This window comes from Suricata suricatta, chromosome 5, assembly GCF_006229205.1.
Source record: "Suricata suricatta isolate VVHF042 chromosome 5, meerkat_22Aug2017_6uvM2_HiC, whole genome shotgun sequence".
Taxonomy (NCBI): domain Eukaryota; kingdom Metazoa; phylum Chordata; class Mammalia; order Carnivora; family Herpestidae; genus Suricata; species Suricata suricatta.
In genome coordinates, this window is record NC_043704.1 from 8,451,479 (window position 1) to 8,472,962 (window position 21,484).

At 42.3% G+C, this 21,484-nt stretch overlaps 1 protein-coding gene across 4 annotated transcripts in view; it reads left to right on the forward strand.

The window, feature by feature from the left end:
• Positions 1–21,484, forward strand: part of ERG (ETS transcription factor ERG) — a 250,245-nt gene that overhangs the window by 125,946 nt on the left and 102,815 nt on the right. Inside the window, exon 2 of one of the 4 annotated variants that reach the window (XM_029938947.1) lies at positions 111–229. The exons of 2 other annotated variants lie outside the window; for them this stretch is intronic. Coding sequence is in view for 1 of the 2 variants with exons in the window: in XM_029938945.1 (XP_029794805.1) it covers positions 18,947–18,964 (18 nt within the window). In the remaining variant the exon portion in view is untranslated. Of the gene's footprint in view, positions 1–110; positions 230–18,850; positions 18,965–21,484 lie in introns of those variants that run through there. One more of the 4 variants, XM_029938945.1, reaches the window with a different exon arrangement.

Consider the following 21,484-nt stretch of genomic DNA (forward strand, 5'->3'; position numbering starts at 1 on the left):
TATTTCCCCAGCTTTCTCCCTTTGGGCACAGGTTGGCACCGACTGTTTCCCTTTAAGCTCCTTATTGTTTGCCATGTCCTATGATACAGCTTCACTGCCTCTGTTTCCAGGTGCTGATAACCATCGTCTCCCTTGGCATTTGGAGCCTGTGGACCGTGATGGACCCCTTCTTGCTAACCTTCAGGACTTCACCGCCCTCTAGCTGTTACTAAATTCTACCCTCATCTTTGTAAGTTCTTCCATTAAACTCTCTTCAATTACCTCTTTGAATAGAGTGTTTTCTAGAAGAACCCTGACTCATAAATAAAGGTAGCCTCTAAATCCAAGGTGCAGGTGAAAAGTATGCAGATACTCCATATCTTTGCCAAAAAGTTGTCGGTCTTCGTTTTAGATCTTCTGATGTATATGTTCTGTTTTCTTATTGTGGTTTTAATTTGCATTTCCTGGATTAATAATGAGGTGGCAGACTTTTTCGTACATTCAATGGGCACTTGATAGCTTCTTTTTTGGATGCCTGATCAGTTTTCTTTCCTGTGTTTCCACTGGGTTGTATGTCTTCTTATCGATTTATGGGTGTTTTTTACATATTCTTGGTAAGTCAGATGTGTTAAAAATATCATCTTTCACTCCATTGGTTGCTTTTCTTATTCTGTTAGTGTCTTTTGGTGAAAAGAATTTCTTACTTTTTCTCTTAATTATAATGGAGTTCAATTTATCAGTCTCACCCTTTATTGTTAGTGTTTTTATGCCTTCTTTATAAAATCTTCGCCATCCCAAAGTCACAAAGCTCTCCTTTTGTATTATGTTCTAGAAACCTTATTGTTTTGCCTCACATTTATGTTTACAGTTAGCCTGGAATTGATTTTTGACTTCTGACTGATTGATTTTTGATGGTATGAGTTAGTTGTTGGGTTGCTTTTTCTCCATATGGATATCCTATTTCTCTCAACACCATTTTCTAGAGATTTCCTCCTTTCTTCATTGCTTCACAATTAAGTTCATCGGTGTGTAAATTCATCTCTGGGCTGTCCTTTTTTCCCCATTGTTTTGTTTGTCTTAGCTGCATGAGTACCACTTGGACCTAAATACTGTGCCTTTAATAACGTTTGATGTGTCCCACCACACTCTTCTTTAATAGCGTCTATTCTATTTTTTGGCCCTCTGTATTTCTACATAAATTTTGGAATCAATTTGTCAACTTTTCCAAATAACTTATTGCAATTTTGATTGAATCTACATTGTATCTGTTGATCAATTTGAAGAGAATTGACATCTTTACAGCATTAAATCTTTCAATCCATGAATATGGTATAGTTATCCATTTATTTAATCCTTCTTTTGATAATATTTTGTAGTTGTTTGTATAAAGGTCCTGCACATCCTGTAGTAGATTTATTCCCATATTTTAAGATATTTTTGATGCTAATGAAAATAGTATTTTTTAAACATTTGTTTTCTATTAATGCTTATATAAAAAAATAAAACTGAGTTTTCTATATTGACCTATAGCTAGCAAACTTCCCCTGTTTATTAACTCTAAATATTCATTTCTATGTTCTCTTGGATTTTTTAGGTAAAAAATGATACTATCTGGAAGTAGCTAGAGTTTTATCTACTTTTTCTTTGGCATTTTATTTTCTTGATTATGTACTGACTAGGACCTCCAGGACCATTTGTGACAGATGTGATGTGACCCTTTTTGTCTTTTTTCTGACCTTAAAAGGATTAAATTTCAGTGTTCTATCACTAAAGTATGTGGCTTACTGTAAGGCTTCATAGATGCTATTTATGAAACTGATAAATATCCTTTTATTCTAATCTAATAAGAATTATTATTATGAATTGATATAAAAATTTTATTAAATGTGTTTTCCTCTTTTATTTGAGATTAGCATATGATTTTTCTTTTTTACAATGTATCTATTGATTGAAATAACCCTACATTCTTGGAATAAACCTTGCTTGATCATAATATATATTGTTCTCTTTCATATACTGTTGGATTTTGTTTTCCGAGATTTTTTTCAGTTCATTTTTCATCTGCTTATATATGTGAGATCAGCCTATAATATATTTTTTTCTCATAGTGTCTTAGTCACATTTTGAGTCAGGCTTTTCCTTTTTTTTTTATTATCTAGAAAAATTTGTGTAAGACTAGAATTAATTCTTACTTAAATCAATGTCAGAATTGCTGTTAAAACAGTCTGGCCCTGAAATGTTCCTTTTACATTTCTCTGGTTTTCTTTTAGGAAGGCTTTAGATGATCTAATCAACTGATATCTTAATAGTTATAGGAGTTCAGATTTTGTGTTTTTTCTTTGGCAGTTTTGTAAATTATATTCTCCAAAGATTTTATTTATTTTAGTAAACTTTTACATTTATTGATAGAAAATTATTTATAGTGTTCTTTTGTAATCCTTCTAATGTCTATAGGATCTGTAATAATGGCTCTTTTTTCATTGCTGACTTTGGTTATTTTAACCTTCTCTCTTTTTCCCTTAAGGATACTCATCAAGGGCTTATAAATAACTAACGTTTCAAATATTTGACTTGTTAGTCTTCTCCACTGTATGGTTGTTTTCGATTTTATTAATTTTATTCATGTCTTTGTTATTTTCCTCCTTTTTTCTTTTTTTCTAACTTCTTAAGATTAGTACCTTTGCCTCCTTTTATGAGGTATTAGCCACAGAAATAGTAACATAATTGTCTTATCTATTTCATAGTTACTCTTTTTTTATTTTCAGATTAAACTTGGCTTAAGTTAGGTAAGATACATGTAATTTCTACAGGCATCTCTTCATGCAGTGTTGTAAAATGTATGGTAATCAAAAGCATTTTATGTCAAGTGTCCTCTGAATTATTCTTGTGCGTCCTCATTGTCCAAATGAATCAACAACAAATACCTGTCTGTAGATGCCAAGATATTTCCTCACTCTGACACATTCTTTTGGTTCCTTTTGTGTTGAATCAAATACTTTACCCAAGTTTTAAATTCTGATTCCTAGAAGATTTTGCCACTTTTTCCTACCATCTGAACACACGCTAATTCTGTGGGACCCAAGTAAAATTTCATTTTTTTCAAAACACTTTCATTAACAAGTCATTATATTACTATCATTATATTTAATACAAGAGATGGGCAAATATTCTTGGATAAATGAACAAACCTTCACCTCTTTGTATCTGTACCAATATGTATTATGGTATTTGTATATTCTTTAAATCTAACCAGTAGCCTAATCAGTTTTTATCAATATATTACCAACTTGTGGCATTTTAATATTCCTACGTTAAGATATGAATTGAAAATTTGTTTCTGGTGGTAAAAGTAACACATGCTTGTGATAGTCCAACTTGCCCAAGTGTTTGACTTGAAAGAGGCTGTTATGCCGTGGTCCCAACTTGTAAGCTGAGGTTTATACTTCAGGATGTTTTCTCTGCATATACCAACATACATCTGATAATGTTTTGAACTAAATATACTGCAAACATTTTCTATGCAGTGAATTTAGATCTGTCTCATTCTTCTTAATACTGTGTGATATGCTTATCTAGTCTATGATAAGTATCCAAATTATTCTCATTTTTGACTGTTACTGAAGAGTGTTAGAGTGAACATTCTTGTGCTTATGTCTTTGTTTATTGTATTCCTAAAAAGGTAGATCTCCAGAATAGAAATTGCTAAGTAAAGGGATAAATTATTTTCAGATATCTTCATCATACTATTATGATAATCATTTATCATAATTATGTATATTAATTCATAATATACATGAACAAGAGGATTCTTTCCCCCACATTCTTACCTTTGCTGCCGTAATGAAACACTTTAATTTTTGTCATATGGATAAAGGCCCAAAATACCATGGGTTGGCTTCCTCATTTTGATTTTATTGAATTTCTTTTAATATTTATTGCACAGTTTATAAATGGCAAAATCTTGTGACAGTGACTTGCTTTTATCCAAATTCTGGGTTTTAATTTTTTAATTGAGATATAGGTGACATATTACAACATTGTATTTGTTCTTGGTGTACGACCTGATTTGATGTTTATATTGTAAAGTGATTACCACAAAAAGTTGAGTTAACATCCATCACCCCACATTGTTACACATTCCATTTTCTTGTGATGAAGCCATTTAAGATTTACTCTGAGCAACTTGCAGCTACACAATATAATACTGTTAACGTGTTAACTGTAGTCATCATGCTGCACATTATGTCCCTGGGGCTTTTTTATCTTGTATCTGGAGGTTTGTACTTTAGATCGCCTTCACGCATTTTGCTCACCTTCTTTTGCATCTTAACAACTACCAGTCTGTCCTCTGTTTGAGTTCAGGTTTTTTAAAAAATTTATTTATTTATTCTGAGAGAGAGAGAAGGCACAGGGAGAGGGGCAGAGAGAGAGGGAGAGGGAGGGAATCCCAGGCAGGCTCCGCAGCTGTCAGCACAGAGCCCAACATGAGGCTCAGACTCACAAATTGTGATATCACGACTGGAGCCAAAATCAGGAGTTGGATGCTTAACCAACTGAGCCACCCAGGCGCCCCTGTTTCTGTTTTCTAAATATTCCACATAGGAGTCAGATCATAGAGTATTTGTCTTTGTCTGACTTCTTGCACTTAACATAGTGCCCTCAAGGTCCATCTGTGTTGTTGCAAATGTAAGGACTTCCTTATTTTTTTGTGGCTGGGAAATACTTCACAGTATGTATATCTCACCTTTCCTTTGTCCGTACATCTGTCCATAGACTCTCAGGTTGTTTCCATGTCTTGGTTATTGTGAAACATGTCTTGGTTATTGCTTCAGTGAACATGGTAGGAGGGTGCATCTTCCCATGACAGTGATTTCATTTCCTTGGGTTAAATACCCAGAATTGCTGGATCACATGGAAGTTTGTTTATTGTGTGTTTTTGTTTGTTTGTTTGTTTGTTTGAGGAACCTCCATACTGTCCTGATAGTGGCTGTATCAGTTCACATAACTCCCAACAGCGCACCAGGGTCTCCTTTTTTCCAAATCCTCGCCGACACTTGTTATGCTTTCTTTTTGATGGTAGGCATCCCAACAGGTGTGAGCTGTTCTCTCATTATTGTTTTGATTTGCATTTTCCTGACCACGAGTGATGTTGGGCATCTTTTCCAAGAGTTTTAAAAATAATTTTTATTATGTTTATTTATTTTTGAGAGAGAATGCGAGGTGGGGAGGTACAAAGAGAGACAGGGACAGAGGATCTGAAGCAGGCTTTGCACTAATAGCACAGAGCCCAATGCAGGGCTTGAACTCACAAAACATGAGATCACAACTTCAGCCTAAGTTAGACGCTTAACTCACTGAGCTACCCAGGTGCCCCAAGTTTTTTTTTTTTCACATCGTGTCTGTTGGGATGGCCAGTACATACTCTTGTATGAATCCCCAACTGTTTGTTATGTAATGGTATTTGAATCAACACATCTTATCCCATGGTACATTTTCCAGTTGGCTGACAGTCTGTCATTTACACATTGGCTAAATCATATTGTGAAGCTGATCAAATGGAGTTGTTTGGTTCCAGCTTTTCTCACGTGGCGTGATTTTGCCTCCATCCACATAGACATTGACCAGTGTCTGATGATAGTTTTGGTTGTCATAACTGGGGGCAAGGGAGGTGCTACTGGAGGCTCGTGGGTAGATGCCAGGATGCTAGCAGTCTTCTGTGCACCCCTCCCCCATGAAGCAAAGAATTATCCAGCCCAAAATGGTGACAGTGCTGAGGCTGAGAAGCCCCGCGGTCTGTCCCAGAAAACATCTTAGTGCTCTCATGATTGGTTCTCTCTTAAGTAGACTGCATCACATCTACTGTAAGGCACATAGTTATTTTCAGAAATTGGGCTGTCTTTTACAACTGTTGGATAAGAAAGTGTTATGACTAATTTGTTTGGCAAAATTATTTATTCTTTTCTAGAAAGTAATGCATTAGATGGTGGCATGCTTTTTATCTGCCATCCATGGTCTTACACTGGTGAACTATGGTAAAGTGACTGTGTCTAATCATTTTCCAGCTATAACTATGCATCAATCCAATTTCAGTGTGAGACCAGGAAGTCCTGTGTCACATGATGGCGTAATTGCAGTATTGATAGGTGTTGAAAATCCATCAACGTCTAGGCATGCATCTATGCTCATTCCACCTTGGGTCTGCTCTCAGGCAAAAAAACAATATACAGTGTCTGAAACAATTTTGCCTTTGATTTTATGTTAAAAGAGTTCCTCTTGGATTTAGTAAAGAGACGTAATATTGATAGAATGTTCAAGTTCAGCACAGAATGATTGATTTCTTCATTTGGGGGGTTATGAATCATGTCTGTACCTATTGATTTTTCTCCTTCACTTACACCCATTACTTTCAAATTCAGGAAGACGGTGGGTAATTAAAACAGTTTCGATGTTAGAGAAGCATTTTGGATTGCCGGATTCTCACCCAAAACTTCTGCTGTCTTACTTCCAAGCACTCTAATAATTCAAGAAAGTCTGCGCTTACTGCTGCTGGGAGAAGGTAACAACAGGATCAGATGACCTGCAGCATACATCCTCTCCTTCTAGCTGTTGTTTTGTTAAAGGCCATGGACACCTATGTGAGCAGAGTCGGTTCACAGCTGCACAATTTCGCGGGAAGGGCCCTTACTCCCGACTCTTATCAGAGAAAATCTGTATGTGTTCAGAGGGAAATGGACCTTAATGCGTACTGTCAATTCTTTTTTGCACTTGTAAGTGAGAAAAACATTAGAAAGTTAAAGGGTGGCCGTTTTGAGTTATTAAGAATGGTCTGGATCAGCCTCAACTTCCATGGGTCAGTCCAAGGTGGCCCCTGATACTTCACATCTGTTTTTGGTTTGCAGTTACTAACAAAGGAGCACAAGGTATGTATAGCCTCGTTGTTCGTGGTTTCCCCACTCTTAAAGACACAGAGCCCCCCACCCCAAAGGTACGGCAATACTTCTAACTCCCATATACAGATTAGGCAAAAACGCTTGGGTTTAGGGGGTCACCCCAGGCACTTGAAAAATTTCTTTGTGAACTTTCCCAGTTTTTTTTTTCCTGGCTGTTAAGAAAATAATAAAATGAAAAGAGCTCTCCAGTGCAAGAATTCCTGAAAACGGAGCAGCGTTGAGACACATTAATGGCTTCCATGCCTGATGAAAAGTTTGAAACAGCTTTCAGTAACCTGGATGGAATCAGGTAGCTCAGATCCAGATTATCTCCGAGTCTGGGAGGCGAGGTTTGGGTGCTCCGGCCCCCTGGGCTCAGGACAGGGATGCTTCATCCACGAGTTGGAAAGCGAGAGAATTTGGCCTTCTCTGAAGAAGCCCTATGGACGTTTGGAGAGGATTCCATGGGGACTGCTGTTTTTCTCATGCTCTTTTGGGGAAAAGAGACCCATGGTGTATGGCTGTGCATCTCCCCCCCAACCTGGTTGGAGCTGGTGTGGTGGCTGGCCAGGCCTCACCACGCAGTCTTCCAGATGGCTGTCATTAGTGTCAGAAGTGACCAGTGGGAGCCCTCTGTGGCATCCCGGAAGCCCCAGACACCGCGCAAGGGACAGAGCCCCTGGTTTCTAGGGGCTAATGTTTCAAGAGGCAGGAATAATAACACCACCTTCCAAACACTGGTGCTTTTCTTTGTAGTGACTCGGGGTAATGAACCCTCTCCCTCTGCTTCTCATTGACCAGCCCCGTCTCTGTGGAAGTCACTGAGGGGAAGTAAGTGAGCACTTTCCCACATCTCCTTGGGAAAGTAACCTGAGGTGGACGGGCAGAGATGCTTCCAGAACATGGGAATGGGGATCAGCAGTATGCAGTGCAGGGCGGGGACTGAGGAGGGAAGTGACAGTGGGGCGTCAGGGGTCCCTGCTCTGGGGGGTCAGGGGACCCCAAGGCACATGTACCTGTAATGAGCGGAAAGTAAGTGGGAGGAAGAGGAAGGAGCTCTCAATGTTCGCCTCTTAAATCAAATGGTGTTGAACTTGGAGCATATTTCCTGTCCAATGGATACGAACTTGTGTGTGTGTGTGTTTGGCCGATGGCCGCTTCTCTTCCTTCGCACACTCCAGAGCCTGACACAGGGCTGAGCATGGATTGCTGACATCAGGAAGGATTTGGTGGAAGGATGAGCGATGACATAAGAAGGATATCTGCGGCGTCACCAGGTCGCAAAAACGTTTTTGAATCAGGAAACCTCGGACGGTGTCCTAGTCACCATTTGCTGCAGACCAAGTTCACTCTGGAACTTGGTGGCTTAAAATCACAGTGACCACTTCATTACTTCTGTTCCTCATGGTTGCAGGGGTGGACTGGGCGCAGACAGGCTTTTTCCTCTCAGGGCCTCCCCGATGGCCGCAGTCACCGGGTGGCTGGGGCCCGAGGCGTCTGGAAGTTTGCCTCACTTGCACCCCTGGGGTGGTGCTGGCTGTAGGTGGGACTCGGGGCTGGACAACCCACGTGCGACCTCTCTCTGTGCTCGGGCTTCATCTCAGTGTGGCGGTCAACATGCAAGAGTGGCTGTTGCCAAGGAAACCAGACGGACGCCGCATCATCTTTACAGGCAGCCTGGACGGCATGGAGGCTGAGCTTGCACGGAAGGGAGGCATCTTACCAGCTTCGAAGGGTGGGAACATGGACCCCCCCCTTAGATGTGAGCAATGTCATGTCAGTGTCACCTGTGATGGGGAATCTCCTGGACTCTCTGGGAAATTCAGTCATCAATGGCTGATACGGCAAATGTCTAGAACCGCAATGGGCTGGCATTCGGTTTTCAGTAATTGCTGTTAGTTTAACTGGAAATCGTCTTAGAGTTAACTTTGGAAAATTGCAAGGGCTGTTTAGCGACAAAAAGGAAGCTCTAATTTTATATTGAAATAAATGTGCTGTGAGTATGTCATGAGGCAGGCGAAATACAGGGCATATGCTCCTCATTCACTCGTTTATGCGGTCAGTGTTTTGCTATTGTTCTAGAATATCTCCTCACTGCCAGGTAGGGCCAGTTCACTTACTGAGAGGGAAATCCCATAACAGAGATGCAAGGCCTCTTAGGGGCCATTTACCTTCTTCACTTTCATGGCCTGATCTGGGGAAATGCTGGAGACCATCGCCTCTAAAGTTACGCGGGTCATGTGTCCTGGAAACGTGGGGGGAGTGACTCGGTGGTGGGCGGCCAGCCCCCTATGCCTCCGTCTCAGCCTCTGTCATGTCTTCATCACTGACACTCTCTACTGTGAGTGTGCGTGTGCGTGTGTAGTGGGGGGAGGCGTGGGTGGCTCACAACTTAAGTTCATCCGAATTTTGAATGCACATCTTCTCAGGAATCAATAAGCAGTTGAAAACCAGATGAACGGCAAGTTCAACTCAGACTTTGGACCTTCAAGGGCCTCTCCTGCCCACGGGGACAGCCGGTACTCTCCTTCCCTGGTGCTGCTTCGCTCTGTTGACATGCTTCATTCATTCATTCATTCATTCATTCATTCATTCATTCATTTGTTCATTCAGCAAACGCTTGCCAAGGGCCCTCACGGAGACGGAGCACCATGGGCTCCGGGGGTTGGCTGCTCCTGGTCTGTGAGCCAGGGGGAGGGTGGTCCACAGCAGGGTGCTCCACATGTGCTAATTCCCCCCTTGAACCAACATGCAGCATTACCAGCTGATTTGCGAAGGAAAAGTGGCCCAGGAGGAGTCCACGACTCCTTGACTCACTGAGCAGATGAAGACCAGGCCGGGCCGAGGCCTCACTGCCCCGAGCCAAGGCCAGCTGTGAGCACAGCCGCACTGGACTCGTGCTTCCTGAGGGGTGTCTGCCCGGTCCTCTCCGGCACACCGGCTCCCGCAGTGACCCAGAGCCAGCTCTGCCCCTGCCCTACCTCAGTTTCCACCCAAGCCGGAACTGGTGGTGTGGGTGCGGGCTCGCGAGCCTGGGGTGGCTCATCTCTTCTACGAGTGCCTTTTTAAAAAACTTTAAAAAAGTTTATTTATTTTTGAGAGAGAAAGAGAGGCAGACACAGAATACAAAGCAGGCCCCAGGCTCTGAGCTGTCAGCACAGAGCTCGACATGGGGCTTGAACTCACAAGGTGTGAGATCATAACCTGAGCCGAAGTTGGATGCTTAACCCACTGAGCCCCCCGGGCGCCCCTCCTGCCAGTGCCTGTGTCTAGCGCAGCCTCACAGGAGGCTGAGGTTCCCCGGACCCCGCTGCCACTGCCCACCAGTTTTTCACACCTCGCCCCATCCACCGTGTGCCACTAATGTATGAAGGTGAAGGTTGTTTCCCTTTAAAAATCGCAGACTAACAGATGAAACACTGCCTCATTTATCCTTCCGTAGAGCCTTGAAATGAACCTCTGCTCTCCCAGCAGCCCGAGAGGAAAATACATTGCCAACCACACTTACTGCCACCTCCTCAGAGATGGGTGGGGACCTGACCCATGCACAGCCTCGCCTCCAGGTGGCCAGGAGCCAAACAAACCAATGTCATCCACGGACCTCTCTCCGCTTTGCTCTGTGAGCTAAAGTAGAAGAGGGAGACGGAAAAAAGAAACCTACAGATTTTTTTAAAAAATTATTTTAATGTTTTATTTATTTTTTGAGAGAGAGAGAGACAGCCTGAGCAGGGGAGGGTCAGAGAGAGAGAGAGAGGGAGACACAGAATCAGAAGCAGGCTCCAGGCTCTGAGCTAGCTGTCAGCACAGAGCCTGATGCAGACACAGGGCTCGAACTCACAAACCATGAGATCATGACCTGAGCCGAAGTTGGATGCTTAACCGGCTGAGCCACCCAGGCGCCCCATATTTTAAAGCACAAGTGAGGACAAGAAGAGAGAAGTTGCAAATCAGTGACATTTTTATTTGCAAATATTTCCAAGGCACTGTTTTGCTTTAAGTGTTTAGCATTTACATGGCCTAGAAATCATACCCTTACCGCAGCTCATCTCGGTAAGGGTCTGCGAGTATCAGAGTTTAGGCAAGGTGTGAGCATACACCAGGGTTGTCTACACAGAAAACAAACACGCCCAGAGCTGACCTGTTACTGTGACGGGACTTGCATGGGAAAGAGACTGAACCACCTGGGATTTCTGAGAAGTAGAATCATCTTTATGGCTTGGAATCTGATAGGGAGAACGCATCTGCGATTTCCACAGTCAGAAAAACGGTGGCTTTAGTCTAAGGTGTGTATCTGTATAATTTATCTTTGCTCCCTATCCAAGTATGTTTCCTTATGTTATACTAATGAGCAATGTAAGCTTTCCAGAAAAGCTTTCTACATTGTGAATGTTGGATTTTAACGTTAATAGATAAAAGGAGAAGGCTCTGTAGGGTAATAATGTCAATTCAAAAACTGTGAAGTGAAGTAGTCACACCCTCAGGGCCCTTTAAGGGGACATTTAGCACCCTCTAGTGACAACAGTTCACTCAGTTCAAAGGAAAAGTCCCTGCAAGGCTTCAGGTCCCTTGCAAATAAACAAAGCAGTGATGTGCTTTGGCCAATAGGTACTGGAGTCCTAAAATCCTCAGGGCAGGATTAGTTTTGTGCCTGTAAGTACAGGACGCAATAGTTTTCACCAGGCAACCTGCAACGTGCCTTTTGGCCCATCATCTTAGACAATACATTTAGATTGTCACTTCCATTTGTCCTCAGATACTGTAGCTTTCCACAAACTAGGTGCCGAGATTTGTACTGGAATCAAATGCAAACTGTGAACTAGCCTGCATTACAGTTTCAGTGCAATTCAGTGTATTTGAAAGATTAAACTCATTTTTTTGCAAGGCGTTATCTGAACTGCACACTGTACCCCCCAAGAGGGGAAGATCCCCTTCATGGCTTTGCAGAGAAAGGATACAATGAAGCATGTGTTTGCAGGCAATGCGGGAGGGCACGATGCAGGAAGGGTACAGTGCAAAGTGGGTACAATTGCAGAAGGTACAGTGTAGCAGGTGCCCGCCCCTTTGCATGCCTGCCTTCAAGTGTCAGTTATGTCTGTAAACTGCCTGAATTCACTCTCCCAAATGTAAATGCACTATTTACGGCAAACACTTTGTTCCTTGGCTTCATTTCTGGTTCCATTTGTGATATAAATAAATTAGCAAATCCATATGCACATATTAAGTGATGTAGGAAGAAAGGTCCTTGGGAATCTGACCTAAAACAGATTTTAGAAAAGAACGGGGAGTAAATGTCTCATGCAGGCGTCTCTGTGAATTTCCATCATTTGGGTAACATTATAGTTCAATTTGTTATCTTTCTTTACAAAGTAGTATAGGGACACCTGGGTGTTGCAGTCAGTTATGTGTCCCACCCTGGATTTCTGTTCAGGTCAGGGTCTCAGAGTTTGTGGGTTCGAGCCCCACATCGGGCTCTGCGTTGATAGTGCAGAGCCTGCTTGAGATTATGTCTCTCCTTTTCTCTGCCCCTCACCCACTTGTGTGCACACTCTCTCTGCAAATAAACTTTTAAAAAACTTTAAAAATGTAATATGTATTTTCCTGACAAAATAATTTATGGACTGTCCAGACAAAAATAGATGCTGATATCTAGAACCTAATAAAATGAGACTGACACACTTAAAACATTGTAAGCCTAACTAGGTGAAAATCTAAGTTAATTTATTTTTTTTATTTTTTTTTTAATGTTTTTATTTTTTTGAGAGAGAGAAAGAGACAGCATGAGCAGGGGAGGGTCAGAAAGAGAAGGAGTCACAGGATCTGAAGACAGGCTCCAGGCTCTGAGCTGTCAGCACAGAGCCCGACACAAGGCTCAAGCCCATGAACCGTGAGATCATGACCTGAGCCGAAGCCAGACGCTTAACCAACTGAGCCGCCCAGGTGCCCCAGAATCTAAGTTAATTTAAACAGCTCAAGAGAGCTTCTGAGGGTGGTCAGGGTGATTGCAGAGGAGGTAACTGGGACATAATACTCCAGATGAATAGGGGGCAGAGGAGCAGGATGGCCACATGCATTTGTGTGGCCTCCAATTGTATGGCATGGGTGCTAGACCCAGGCCCTGTGGGCACACTGTGCCTCATGGTGACCACTGCAGTCTGAAGGCTGTAACACCTCTGCTCATCTATGCCAGTTACATGGATAAAAGACATTGAAAGGCATAAAATGGTTCACAAATTATTTTGGAAACATGATCACTGAACCAAGAAATGTCCTTTAAGTTACTGTGTGAAAATAAATGTTCTTAGGATTTTCTTTTCTTTTTAGCTCTGAGTAATAAATTGACATATTTAGGGTCCCTAATACTGGTTTTAATGCTCCTGCAGTTTCAGAGGCATACAGAGTTGGGTAAGAGCAAAGTTGCCAAAATGCAGGAGAGTAGATGTGATGCTTATGAAATTATGTTCATTGAAATCATTGCTCCACTGGAGCCTGTGGAGCTGAACTGACACATGCTTCAAAATTAAGGAAATTGCAACTTGGTGTTGAGAAGTTGAGGACTTAGTGTGTGATAACAGTTTCCTCGGTTTAGATGAGTTTGAATCAACCAAGATGTTGAAGAAGACTATTCACCGCATAGAGAAGGTGTTGAAACAATAGTTATATAAATTTTAATTGGATTATTTCTTAATGCACTGCTGGAGGGCATATCACACACACACACACACACACACACACACACACACACACACACACACGTCTTACTCAATGGAGTGGCACCATGCTCACGCAGTAAGCTTTAAATAGAAAAACGGTCCCCAACCTGTGTGTGATGAGCGACCTTGGCGGTGGAGGGTGCCTTATGTTGCACACGTTCTCAGGCAAATCCTCCAGGAGATGGAAAAGTTCCACTGAGTGATGTAGTTTTCCATTGTGGGGGCAGCTCCAGATGCTTAATCCTTATCTGTAATCTCAGGCATGTCCCTGGCAAAAATCCTTGGGACATCCTTCTTGCAGGCCTTTCATGAATAATCCAAACAGTATACATTTTAAGGTCCATGTGTCATTTTAGGGACAATATAGAGCCCCTGGTCCTATTGTTTTACCCTTAAAACATTTGCATCTCATGGACGGCTTCCAGGCTCCATGGTGTTATGTGGGCGGAATTTAAGTAGACAAACAGAGACTTCCTGAATGTTGGGACACCCAGTGGCTGGACAAAGTTTTGTCATCCCTTATTTCCTAGTGCCGACCAGTGCGCCTGACATGGAAAAGGCCCTTTATTAGATGGGATGGGTTGATGTTGGATAGAAAACCGACCATGACAAAACACATGAGGATCTTCTCAGTTCTCTTTGTAAAGCAGATCACACACAGGGCTCCTCTCTTCTTGCTGCAGACATTTAAAAAGGAACATGTGTTTTGGTACGCACACTTGGAGCTGGACGAGTGTAAATTTGCTTGCTGCATGTTACACAGATACTTGTAAAAAACATGGAACCTTACGTGTTACTTCTATAACTTTTACATTAGAATTTAACTTCAATTTGCTGTAAATGTTCAGAAATTGAGATGAACCAAAGGAGGGGTGCCTGGGTGGCTCAGTGGGTTAAGTCTCTGACTTCAGCTCAGGTCAGATCTTACATTAGTGAGTTCGAGCCCTGCGTCAGGCTCTGTGCTGACAGCTCAGAGCCTGGAGCCTGCTTCCGGTTCTGTGTCTCTTTCTCTCTCTGACCCTCCTCCTCTCATGCTCTGTCTCTCTCTGTATCAAAAATAAATTTTAAAAACTTAAAAAAAAAGAGATGAACCAAAGGAGAAGGAGGAAAAACAAAGAAGAAAAATAAAAGACCATCTACTGTAACATATAGCTTGCTGGTAGTTCTCTCTTGCCTTTTTACTTTTAACAAGATGGGTCTCTGATATCATTGTCTTTTATAACCCAATTTTTAACTTACCAGGTGTAATGTCATCACAGTTTTCCATGTCACTGAGCATCCATCTGTTACATCATTTCCCTACAGTGTTTCCAGCACTGAGGAGCATTCCAGTGTATGGATGTTTAATACCGGGATTAATCAGTCATTCATGAATGAGCCTTCTGTTGGGTCTTCAATTAAAATTTTGGTTCGTTATCTCTTTGCTGTGCTCACACATCATTTTTAGAGCTATATTGCCCTCTTCCAAAGTGTTTCAACTCTTGACCTTCCTCTGTCAATCTCACATAGAGAAAATAGTAGCAGGATAAGGATGAGAAGTTGTTGCCTCTGTAGAAAATGTGAGGATGTGGTTTTAAGACAAATAAATGCCAGTGCCCCCTTTTACTGTTATAGGAAATGTATGGTCAGTTTTATACTATTTCCTTCTTTCATTTGGAACAAGATAGGAACAGGCTTACCAAGGGGTTTGGTTAATGTCATGGGGAATGGGTCCATGATGGGTAAGTAAAAATGGAAATGTAGAATTTACTCATGGGCTCAGATGTCCACAGATACTCATGGGCCATACTGTCCACTGTGGTGTTTGCTGTATCCCGAGGAGAGTGGAGAAGGACCCTGTCCTGGCAGACTCATGGCAGGATAGCCCCCAGGCTGTGCTCCTCTGCTATATTGCCCCTGACATCAGTCTGCCTGGTTACCTGAAGGTGTTCCTCTCCCAAGGAGGGGTGCTGTCTGGTTAGGGGTGCCCAGTCCTTAAGATGCTGAGTGATCTGGGGCTGAGGCCAAATGTAGGTATAGGCTTGGGATGGTGGGGGTCAAAGGGAGGATTAAGTGATATCTTTATCTTTGGATAATTTTCCCAGGGAATCATGTTTGGGAAATGATTTCTGCACTACTATATTCTTTTGTTTTAAAAATTTTAAGATTATTTATTTATTTTGAAAGAGAAAGAAGAGGGAGAGAGAGCATGAGCAAGGGAGGGGAAGAGAGCCAGAGAGAGAGAAAGATTTCTGAGAGGGCTTTGCACTGTCAGTGCAGAGCCTGATTCGGGTCTTGAACCCATGAACCGCGAGATCCTGACCTGACCTGAAATCAGGTGTCAGGTGCTTGGCCAACTGAGCCACCCAGGCGCCCTCCCCCCCGCCCCCCTCCCGGCACTACTCTATTCTAATTAATAGACGTGCCAAATGCTTTCAATAGCCAATCAAAGTTAAAAAGCAACTTTGCATTAAATATTCAAAGAATATTAGACTTGGATGGTATTACGCCATTGTAGATATCAGAGATTACTGTCTTTGAAGATGCTAAGAATCAATCAAACATCTTGTCAGAAATGAGGAATATGTGCCTTTTAAAAAATTTGCGACAGGAATTACAACCCATTATCCGAAATTGGCTTTTTATTAAATCACTTCTATATTTGTCTGCATCTTCAAAATTCAGCATCATGAAACTCATGGATAGATACTTCAGGAAATAGGTCAAATAGTCGTGTCTGGTTTTCTGTTTGTAGGTATCCAAGCAAAGAAATTAGTCTCTAATAAAACAGTATTTTTGTGAATTAAAGAATAAGGGAGGCCTCGCCTGGGTGGCTGAGTTGGTTATGTGTCCAGCTTTGGCTCAGGTCACGATCTCACGGTCCGTGAGTTTGAGCCCCATGTCAGGCTCTGTGCTGACAGCTCAGAGCCTAGAGCCTGCTTTGGATTCCGTGTCTCTTGCTCTCTCTCTGCCCCTTCCCCATCCGCACTCTGTCTCTATTTCTCAAAAATGAATAAAAACATTTAAAAGAATTTTTAAAAAAGAAGGGGCACCTGAGTGGCCCAGTCAGTTAAGTGGCCAACTTCAGCTCAGGTCATGATCTCACAGTTCGTGGGTTCGAGCCCTGCAGCCCAGAGCCTGGAGCCTGCTTCTGATTCTATGTCTCCCTCTCTCTCTGACCTTCCCCTGCTGACAATCTGTGTCTGTCTCTCTCAGAAATAAATTTAAAAACACAATAAAATTTTTAAAAAAGAATAAAGGAGATATGTGTGTATACACACACACACACACAGGCATTAATACATACATTTTAGAGAGAGAAAGCAAAGGAAATGTTGTAAATTACCAGCAGTTGGAGTAACCGGGTGAAAGATATTAGGAGCCCTTTGTATTAACTTGTTTCTATACATTGGGAAACTTTTCCCCACATAATTAAAAGATTTCACTGCTTGATCTGAACTAAGCAGTAACCAAGGAGTTAAGAGGAGAGGCTTGATGAAGAATTAGGTGTCCTAGGTCTCCGGAGGTGACAAGGAGAGGGCTGGGTAAGAAACCAGGAGACCACGGTGCGGTAGGACTGGGCAGCAGTTTCCACCAAAGCTCTTTTGTTAGCAAAGTGTTCATCCTGTTTAAGGCTGCGTTTTGGGACATAAATAATGGAGCACTGCTCACGGGGTACTGCGGGTGACTTCACAATCGATGCTTCTCAGGAGAGCCAAAGCAAGGGGTCCCTCTGGAGCGGAGAGCATTTTTCTCAGTACCTTGAATCCTTGTGGACGCTGCCCAGATAAAACAACTCAGTGCTTTGAAAATTTGGGAGAAACAAAATTTTAATCAACTTGCCATCTCCTTCATTGTTCAAAGATGAAAAGAGGGGAAATCAACACCCCCTCAAAGTGTAGCCGTTGAGAACGCGTAGGTTCTGATTTTTCCCCAGAACAGGATTTCTTTTATTTTCCCTTTTTCCTTTGTTTTCCTCCTTTCTTTCTGAATTTGTTTCTTTCCCCCGGCTCCCCTTCCTCCTCCTCCTTCTACCCTAGTGCAAAGGGGCAAGTCAGGAGACAAGAAAAGGTATAGGGACCCGGGCTAGTTTCTAGAACTCTGACATATGCAGGCCTGAAGTCTGAGTGAACACGTAGAGCTAAGAGTGGCTGAATGACTCAGGATTTGGTGTTTTTATGTTCCGAAGGTCCCCTGTGGAGACCCCACTTCTTGACTGGTCCGACTTTCGTGTAGCTAGATTCAAAGCAAAACGTTGTTTCTTCCAGAGAACAAGTAATTTCCTGAAAATGAGTAATTAAAGGCCTGAAATTCTCTAAGGAATGTTCAGGCTTACATTAGCTGTACTTCCGTTGAGTGAAAAACAGACGTACGTGTGGCCCTGAACTTACAGCTTGGGTTCTAATACCACTTAAAGAACTTTTCACCTGATGTCTCTATGTATCAAGATTTCTCTGAGGGTCTGTGGCCCACAGCATTGACTTTTGTCAGAGTGGGACCGGCTTGCTCACAGTAAATACCATTTGTAGTAGTTTCAGTTATTTGGGCTTTAAATAAATATTTAAAAACCAGGATTGGACAGGTTTAGTTTTCTCTTTCTGTGTCTTGCTTCACCTTACTAATTCTAGGGGCTTTGTGTGTTCTCGACTGGTTTACTGTGGAGCAAATAAAAAATTACATGTGTTTGGAAAGAGAAAATGAAACTCTTCTGGAATACGCACTTGAGATGTTGAATAAATGAAGGTCGCAAACATCAGCAAGCAAATACGGTAACGTGAAATAAGTTCTACCTGCAAAATTTCCGTGTCAGAGAAAGGAACGGGGAGTGCGTGGGGAAGGGTGGCTGGAGTCCTGTGTCTCAGGCGTGTGGCAGGGCCAGGAAGGTGGGGGCCCAGAAGGCCTGGCACCCAGCTGTGGGGGGCCCTCCACGCCCCATCCCCAAGTGCTCACAGCCCGTGTGAAGCCATGCGGAGTCCCACCACATCTGCATCCTGCCTGTGCAGCGTGTCCTACAGCGGCACACCAGGTCACACCTGCTGTGGTGGTCCCTGTCCCGGGCAATTGATGCCTTTTTTTTTTTAATTAAAAAAAAAATCTCCTGGCTGCATATCATCAAGAAAAACAACATTGTTTTCAGGGTCCCTTATCTCTCCACTCCCAAATATCCTGTTTCTTCGGGCCGGGCAGCCAGGACCAATAGAAACCTCTTCCTGCCATTGGCTGACTTCATTTCCCAGACTTAGCACGATCTCATCCGCTCTAAACAACCTCATCAAAACTACTTTCTGGTCAGAGAGAAGCAATAATTATTATTAACATTTATTAACGATCAATAAACTTGATTGCATTATGGCCAGCACTATTAAGGTAAGGAGAGGGTTCCTTTTCGTTTGACAAAATCTTGTGCTCGGTACTCTTTTCTTTGGTTTCCTTTATCAGGGCAGATAAGTCCGGATTGGGCAACACCCCCAGAGCCACAATAGAGGACAACAAGATTTCCTCTGCACTGCCTAGTAAATTTCCTTTTTCCTACTCCAACCATCCGCAAGGCTTAAAAACTTCAAACTCAGAAAAAAATTGGGGTTTCTAAATTCACTGTTGAGGGCTGTGGATGACTTTTGCAAAGGCTTTTTGGAGCGCATCTGAATTTTCATATTCTTTAACTCTCCCCAGCGGTGCGTGGATGTGCATCTGCTGGAAGGCGATGGACTTGAAGAGGTTGGAGGGAAGGGTCAGAGGAAAAAAGATGGGACTGTAGATGTTGGACTTCTAGATGCTCTTGGAAGACTCCTTGAGCATCAGGGTTGCTAGCCAGCCCCAGTGGCAAGGAGGAGATGCCGGGCGAGTGGTGGTTGGTCATGGGACACGCGAAGGTTGATTTGCTCTTTGGATCGGAGCGTTCTCATAACTCAAACGGTGGTAATTCGGTTTGTTCAGTTATATATTTATGTTTAATAAAAGTACTACTCCTCTACGCACTGTGAGTAAACGTTCTTGCCCGTCACGGTTGGTTTGTGGGAATGGGAGAGCGGCGGCCTATCGGTTGACTCTCTTTGCTCTGGGGTATGCAGTCTGCTGTTTTTCGTGCAAATGTCTCTGGTAGATAGCGTATAGAAACTAATGGGGAAATGAATCTATTCAGGCGAGAATCTAAACGTGGCCTAATTCCTGTAAGTGAAGCCAGTTTAGAGGCGAGTGCCGGGCAGCGGCATGGGGTCCAAGAAGTGGTGGTCTGTTGAAATATTTTCAAGGCCACCCCGCCTTGGGGACATTGGCAGAAATGAGAAAAATCAGCAGCAAACATATACCGAAGGGAAGGAAAAGAAAGCTTTATTAGTTGTGTGTCTTGTTTTGCTGCCTCTAGGTGAGAGGCATTCAGTTGTGTTTTCATCAATGGTTTAGGTTAATGTGAAAGCTCATGAATACGGAAGTTTGCCCAGAATTGAACCAAGGTGTTTTAAAAAATCTCCCTTGGTTTGGGATCTGAAATGGCTGCATTAGAGGTTATGATTAATCCCCACCCTAGGAACTGTGTCTCAGAAGTTTTGTTCAGTTTTTACTCCTCAAAGGATGTTTTCTTTTGCAAGGAATGTTCAATAATGTCTGTTAAAAAGTCATGTATCAAAGACTAACCTTACAGAGGTTTTCCTTTCTCTGGCTTCAAGGATTCGAGTCTGCTGACACTATTACAGAAAAGAATTTTTAACTTGAAGGTTTGATGTGCCCTTTTCAACTATGTGAGCAGAAATTCTTTGATTGCATAATGCAAAATGCTAGCCGTTTTATTCTTATTTTCTCTTAATTATATCTATATTGCATAACAATTAAATCAAATACTCTTTATACATTTTGAAGAGCTTGGGTACAATTGTGTGTGTTTCTGAAAAATCAGTGTGTGGAAGGACATTGAAATACCAGATGGTCCTTAGACTGTGGGGTATGTTTTGCAAAACATACAAATGTGTTATACTGTTTCAAGTATACGTGTCTAAATTTATGAAGGTATTTTGAAACTTGGATGTTTTATGACTTCTAGAATAAATTTTGGGTGGTCGTTAAAACTTGCCTACATACTATGCTTTGCTTTAACATTTGACGACACTGCATTGTCTGTATATTATATATTATCTCAGATCAGCTTTAAAATGACCTCAAAGGGATTCTTTTTAATCCTCTGTTCAAATAAATAGCCCCTCTTTTTAAGTGACTTCCTTTAAGGCATGTTCTTTTGGGCTTCCTGGGTAAAGTAATGCGAGATTTTACAGACTTGTTTATAGAGTGGAAAAAGGCGGCCTGAGTCTGTTGACGGCAGTTTTAATTATGTGAGTGCAAAGCTCAAATTAGCATAAGGAAAATTACGGCTGTCCATCGGAATTAGGAAACAGCCTGTCACACAGGCAATTTCTGGTCTCAAACGCACTCTGTGTTTTGTTGTTGTCGATCTTCCAGTAAATAAATCAATTAGTCAATTAAGCATCAGATGCACCAAATTTGGTACTCCCCATTGGAGTGAGCTTTGTCTGTTTGTTCTGCATTAATGTGTGTAAGACCTTGTGAGGCACTATGAAAAGCTAAATGTTTTTATCCTGTCTTTGCGATTCTTGTTCTATTTTCCCCTGGTGTTTGCAACTGGGAACCAAACGTTTGGTGGGAAGAAGTAAAGGAATTTTGGGGGCTTATCTGAGAGTACCCGTTTGTGTGTAAGTGTCAGTGGACTTTAAGATGAGATTATAAGGGTTCTCATTAAAACATGGAAGCATCAAGGATGATGTCCCCACGGGTGATTCATAGATTGGTTTCAGTGTTCCCATCCGCTTTTTACTTTTCGCACCATAGGGCAGTAGGGAGGGGAGTTAACAGCCCGTTTCTCCAGCACCCCCGAGGTTG